Genomic DNA, 7,160 nt, shown 5'->3' on the forward strand with positions numbered 1-7,160 from the left:
CTGAGTGTTGACGCCGAGAGCAGGGCTCCGGTTTTGGCGGCCATCTTGGGTCGGGTTGGGCTGGTGACGCGATTGGAAGCGTGATAAAAACAGACAGGGATGACTCCGCGCAGCGGACGCGAACAGCGGACGCGCCGGACCTGCGCCGGAGTCGTGCCAGAGTCCTGCCTGTCTGCGCCCGTCCACGCACGATCGGGCTCAGGGCTCAGGGACTCTGGCACACGTATCACCTATACCACAAAGGATCTCCTAGCACTGAACTCTGACAGGTACAGTCTGTCCCCTACCATATGTGCCGCTCTCAAGGAAAATAACATCCTCTATATCCCCAGCCCTAAGAATACTAGCCTTTCACCCCCTTTAAAGCTAGCTACCCTCAATACTAGGTCACTACAGAAACACCACCTGGAAATTTTCACCCTTTTACAGGACGAGACCATCGACATCCTGACACTCACCGAAACTTGGCTGAGTGATACTTCCTCCCCGGACATCATAGCCGCCCTCCCTAGCGGGTATGATATGGTCTGGCATAACCGACCAGATGGGGTTCGAGGTGGTGGTGTAGCAACAATTTTTAAAAATCAGCTTACGGTGACCAAAATCCTAACTGAGACCATAAATGCCATTGATCTATTGGGGATAAAAATCACCATGAACAATTCCTGTTTTATCATCTTAACAGTCTATTGCCCACCCCAAAGTACTCCAATGTTCAACGATCTCTTTTTCCCTATAATATCGGATCTATGCACACGTTACAAAAACATCTTGGTGACTGGTGATTTTAATGTTCACTGGGATAAAAGGGATATAGATTTATCAGCTCAGAAACTGCAGACTTCCATGAACGCTCTTGGATTGGTACAACTAGTGGAAGCTCCAACCCACATAAAAGGCCACATTCTCGATCTCATTTGGTCTTTTTTGCCAAAGGTGGTTGTCACAAATATCACACCCTGTATCTGGTCGGACCACCACCTAATCCTGTATGATATATCGCAAAACAATTCCCAGGCTAAACTCCCATTAAAAACAAAAAAAGTGCGCCAATGGAAAAAAGTCAATTCTGAAACCCTGACCAAAGTCCTGTCCAAATGTAAACAGAAATCCATAATCCCATTAGATGGTACTGACTTAGACCTAAACTACGACACGATAATAACCACCCTTAGGCAATCAATTGATGAGATAGCCCCCGAAAAAACACAAAAAATAAAGGGTGCAGAAAAAGGAGCTCCCTGGTTTACCCAAAGCCTACGAGACCAAAAAAGAAAGCTCCGCTATCTTGAAAGATGCTGGAGGAAATCTAAAAAGGACACTGATAGAGAATTATACAGAATATCGTTTCAACTGTATAAAAAGCTTATTGTTTCAGCCAAGAAGGACTATTATGAAACACGCATGAACAACGCCACACACATCCAGAAAGAAACCTTCCAAATACTGAAAGAGCTAAGCAAGAAGGAGGAAAAGGCAGATACATTGATTGACTGTGACACTTTTCAAGGATACTTTCTTGAAAAAGTAGCGACTATACTGTCAGATATCAAAAAAGATAATTCAACTATACACACCATGCCATTGCCCCCTTCAAACCCCTCAACCCCTATCATCACTAGATTTCCTGAAATTGACTCCACCACCCTTAGACAACTAGTAGCATCCACCAAGTCAGGTTCCCCCGCTGATCCCTGCCCGCCCGATATCTTTCGACTAGCAATTCCGATTCTAGAGGACCAGATCTTAGACCTCCCAAACAAATCTTTAGCTACTGGATCATTACCAACCACCTTTAAAGAGGCACGCGTCAGACCCCTGATAAAAAAACCTGGGGCAGATCCAACTAGCCTGAAGAACTACAGGCCAATCTCCCAGCTGCCATTTTTATCAAAAGTACTAGAACGGCATGTGTTAAAATCATTGTCACCCCTTCTTCTGGAATTTCACCATCTTCTCCAGGAGCGGCAAGCTGGCTTTCGTGCCCACCATAGCACGGAACTAGTAATGCTGTCAGTACTGGATGAGCTCAGATGCATGGCTGACAGTAAAAAGCCAAGCCCCCTGACATTATTAGATCTTTCAGCGGCGTTTGATACTGTCAGCCATGCACTGCTCCTGGACAGACTAGCCAGGTCCGGGATAGGAGAACAAGCTCTCCAATGGCCAACGGCATTTCTATCAGGGAGGATGCAGAGGATCCAGTTCCAGTTAGCAGATCAGGTCTCCGACGTAGGCGCCTTAGTTTGTGGAGTCCCGCAAGGGTCCGCGCTCTCTCCACTTTTATTTAACCTATACCTACAGCCACTGATAGAATCCCTGGCAAACATGGGCTGTAAAGTTTTTAACTACGCCGATGACACTCAGCTGCTGCTGAGTATCGACAACACAACATCGGCTCAGTCAATGGCCCAAAATATACTACGATTCACAGTAAATTGGATGTCGTCCAACCTATTAAAAATCAATCCAGACAAAACGGAAGTCCTTGTAGTTTCAACCTCTACTTCCCCCTGGAACGATTTGTTCTGGCCACAAGAACTTGGACCCACCCCTAAACCGTGCCCTAGTGTAAAGAGCCTCGGTATGAAAATCGATCAGGAACTCTCGATGACCAACCAAGTTTCCGCTGTGGTTGGCTCCTGTACCAACCTGATCAGGCAACTACGTAAGCTCGTCCCCCTACTCTCAATGAACATGCTTCGAACCATTGTTTCAGCTACAATAGTGTCTAGAATCGACTACGGTAACGCGTTATACCTAGGTCTCCCAAAAAATTCTACCAACAGTCTTCAGGTCGTCTTGAACGACGCAGCCCGTTTGATATTTGGAGTACCCAGGCGGGCCCACTACTCCCCCTTGCTTTATAGGCTACATTGGCTCCCTATGAAGCAAAGAGTCGAATTTAAGAGCATGTGCATCTGCCATAAAGCAATTCATGGACAGGCGCCAGCCTATATAAAAGATTGGCTTGAAATGTATGAACCTAAGCGCGCCCTGCGATCTTCCAACTCCTTCCTGCTATCCTGCCCACGCTTTAAACTGGCAACAAAAGGAGGCAGATCCTTTTCAGTCCAAGCTCCTACCATCTGGAACAAGCTACCGGAGGTGCTTCGTAGAGAATCCAATCTTTTCCGCTTTAGGAAATCCCTGAAAACCTTACTTTTCAAGGACGCGTTTACATCCCCGTAGTTAGGTCGATATTTCCACACTCTTCCATCTTTTTTCTTGTTGCTGTACTTGGTCAGAAGCGCTTTGAGACCTGTCGGTGAGTTGGCGCGATACAAAACCCAGATACAAATACAAATACAAATAAAAGCAATTGTGGGGCCCGCCGTGTGCCCAGTGTGCGGCGGGCCCAGGGAGGGCATTCTTTTTGGCCTGCCGCACTTTGGGGGGCAATTGCAAAAACAACAAGTGATGGACCGAATGTGGATCAATGTCACACATTCCCCCAGTCAAAAGATCTGGGCCCAAATCCATCATTTTTTTGCACCCCACACCACCATGGGTTAGACAATGGCGATATGCAAATCAGCTCTGACCCTGTTGCCCCATGGGAACAGTCCAGTCCGAACTACAAAAGCCATGTCCTTCCCAGAACGGAATCAAGCATCCGAGGACAGGGGCAGGGTTGTTTTTTGGGGGAAACATTTTTGCCTTATGTTTTTTATGTTTACCTCGCACCCCACTTCCCTGCACAGACAACTCAAAGTTGCCTAGCGGGACCACAAAAGTGTGCCACTCCATTTCAAAGGACCTCTGCCTACCTGTATGTTAACGCATCGTGTATGCAACTTTGCTTCAAAAGGTTTCACGTTCTCATTTCTTTGCTACTGCCCTTGCTTTGTTAACACTGTTTGCTCAACACCAATTGGGGAGTGCCGCTTGCCATTGCGGATCTCTTCCAACAAGTTTTCAAATGTTTTGCCATTTGCAGGTGCTTCAGAGTTACATGCATTTTTAATCATTGCTTCCCCTACGTTTTCTTAACTTTCCATTTAACAATTGCAATGGCCTTTTCCCCTTTGAAGCACATCTAGTAACACCAAATATATTTGTTGTTGAGTTACGTGAGTGCCCTACTAGCCCGAGATCTTTTGGATTCCAAGGGAGCAACAAGCCACCACAACAAAAGCAAGATGGAGAAGTTTCTGCAGCTTGTGAAGACTGTGAAGCACCGATCACATTTACCCACCCATATAATCGCAGCAGATCAGGCCAGAGAGTACAGCAGCGTGATGCATGCTGATGGTGGCATGCTGTTTTACAGTGTGTGCAATGTGGAGGTGAACCACATCCGGAAACACACAGTCGATATGCATGTGTGGTCACAAAAACAGTTGAAGCGCTGTTCAGATGATCCAGACCCTCTCTCGTCACCAAAGTGTGCCCGTCAGATGACTATGCACTCACTTTTCACGAAGAGTACAGCTTCCGGTGCCTCAAACCAGGAAATTATAAGTGAGTGGGTCAATGTCTGCACAGCGCTGAACATTCCTCTGAGCAAAACCGACCACCCTGTGTTGCGCAAGTTTCTCCAGGAGCGAGTACGAAATGGTGGAGCGATACCTGAAAGCAATCAGCTTCTAGAAGTCATCTCCCAGAGAGCTATATAGGAGCTAAGAATGAGCTGAAGGAACACTTTCAAAATCAAAAGATCAGTGTTATATTTGATGAAACACCAGATGTGGAAGGGCGGTGTGTATTGAATGTGTTATTTGCAGTGGTTTCTGCGCAGGGTGGCCGTCAGATCCACACCCACCTAGCAGGCACAGTGTTCCTCTCACAGTGCAACCATGGGACTGTAGCGCAAGCAGTTGTGAAGGTGCTCACAGAGTGCAGCATAGCCTTTCAGAACGTTATTTCCTTTAACACTGACAATGCAGCATACATGCTCAAGTCATACAACACTGTGTTGAGAAATCTGTATACATATCACCTGCTTGGCACACATTATTGGAGAGTCATTTAGGAAGCCTTTTGTGGAGGTAAATGCCTTTCTTCTGTACTTCTCATGCCTCTTTTACATGGCCGGTAGCAGAAAGAGAAGGTACCTGCACCATCTTGATGAGAACCATGGGATGAAACCACGGATGGCACCTGGCCCTTGCAGTCCCCGGTGGAATTCTTGGTTTGCTGCTGTTCAGTACCACTGCAAGCACTTTGAGGCCTATGCTGGGGTTGTTGAGTCAGAGATGCAACTCGGCTAGTCTCCCCCAGATTCCCTTGAAAATCTGCAAAGGATTTTGAACAGCAACCAAAGAAACTGCATTAAAGTTCAATTGGACGATGTGGCAGAAAAATGCCAAAACATTTTACATCTGATAGACTTATTTCAGAGTCAGACACCAGTGACAATAAAGGTGTATGATTATTTGGAGGACCTCCACATGAACCTAACAAACAATTCAGTCCTCACTGTGGAGTCACAACGACCATTTCTACAGACCACTGCAGGGGTAAAATTATCTCAGAAGAAAGATGACAGACCAGCTTAATGAAGATTTTGAGAATTCTCTGGAAAAGGTGGGCAAATACATGGGGGGGCCCAACCAGGCATTGGGTTCTTGAAGCAAGTGCATCTTTTCAATCCTGCATGACTCTGCATCCTGCCTAACGACAAGGGTGTATATTCAGCCATCCCTGGTTTGCTTGAAGTTCCCATTCAGGAGCTTCGCCTCAACTTTGAACATGTAGGCCCGGAAGCAGTACAGGCATCTGTTTCTGGGGTGAATGACACTGACCTTTTTGGCATGGGATGGCTGACCGCATTCCTGCCCTTTCACAGCTTGCAGCTGTGTGACAAGTTCTGCAGATGCTGAAAGGAGCAACAGCATCAACAAAATTATTGTGTCAGCCAGACGACGGTCCCCCTCAGAGCAATCCATCCGGGCATTATTGTTCTTGCATTATAATCAGCAGCCCAATATAGGGCTAGATTCGGACTGCTCAGAGCACTGCACATACATGGCCAAGATTAACACGACAAGCATACAGGTTCTGTGGGCATTTATTCAATAACATGTTTATGTCCTATATGTAGCATTGAAGCAAAACAAATTGTCTAAATTTTAAATAAACCAAATATACGCAGCTTCATGTTGTAAAATAACTCAGAAAAACTAAGATATCTTTGTTTGTTGTAGGAAAAATTGCAAAATAAAGTGCCGCAAAATGCGGTTAAATTTCCATATTTGCGCTGCTAAATTTCCATATTTGTGCCGCTAAATTTGCTAATCTATGCCACTATATCCTGGGGGTCTGATTAAGGTACATAATAGCACTATTTACTCATTTTTTGTTATGTTATGGTACTCGGTCTGTGAACTCACAAATAAATTGCAATTCTTTAATGTATTTAAAATCGTAAATTAATTGTTGCTACCATCCAGGTCAAAAAATGCATTGGTACTTCTCTTTGTACATTTAAGTTAATTTGCTGCATAAAAATAAAATGCCCTTTGACATTGATCCCTATGCATGTTGATCCTTGATGGGTCCTTTATCAGAGAAAAAGTATGTAACGTAGAATGGCCTAAAGCAAAAAGGTGCCCTCCGCTGAATGTAATATTGGGCCCCTGGGTCTCCCAAATCTCACAGCTATTCATTGACCTTGTGCCAAATGGGGCCTTCTTGAAGGGCTGCCCCTCCAGCACTGCAAGTGCTGTAGAGGCCTGCATTACTCACTAATAACATATAATATTTTCTGACCGGAGCAAGGGGTATCATACTCAAGGAGTAGTATAGCTATAGGTGCGCCCCTGCAATGCTCTGTGGTTATCATCTCACACCCTCCTTTGCATCTAGATGAGGACCCTGCTCCAGGTAAGGGAATTTGACCTGTGAGCAGTTGAAGGCCCCAGAATGACATTAAGCTCTACAGTTGTGGTACTCAAAGTACAGCCTTCGGGCTGCCAGCTGCCAGCTGCCTGGCAGACTTCTGATCTTTTACAGGAAACCACAACACAGCTGCTCCATTTGTAGCAGACACCCTGGGCTCTCAGTAAACACATAAGAGGGCCACTGGAGCAAACACAATAGCAGCTTCACTGTGCATGCTCTCCCACAGCTCTATTTTGTGTTTACTCAGCGTAGACTCAGTGATCTCATGCACCAGGTAACCAGCACTGGTGGAAAGCAAAGGCCCTTTGAAAGTC

At 45.8% G+C, this 7,160-nt stretch overlaps 1 protein-coding gene across 1 annotated transcript; it reads left to right on the forward strand.

Annotated features, from left to right (window-relative positions):
* Nucleotides 1-4,142: 4,142 nt before the first annotated feature.
* On the forward strand, nt 4,143-4,619 carry LOC147688599 (CGG triplet repeat-binding protein 1-like). The gene has a single exon (XM_086939806.1). It carries the CDS (start codon nt 4,143-4,145, stop codon nt 4,617-4,619), a length of 477 nt encoding a protein of 158 aa, XP_086795932.1.
* Nucleotides 4,620-7,160: the final 2,541 nt, after the last annotated feature.

This window comes from Lissotriton vulgaris, chromosome 10 (genome assembly GCF_964263255.1).
Source record: "Lissotriton vulgaris chromosome 10, aLisVul1.2, whole genome shotgun sequence".
Taxonomy (NCBI): Eukaryota; Metazoa; Chordata; class Amphibia; order Caudata; family Salamandridae; genus Lissotriton; species Lissotriton vulgaris.

Coding starts and splice junctions, on each gene's coding strand:
- LOC147688599 (XM_086939806.1), top strand. CDS start 4,143: ATGGAGAAGTTTCTGCAGCTTGTGAAGACTGTGAAGCACCGATCACAT.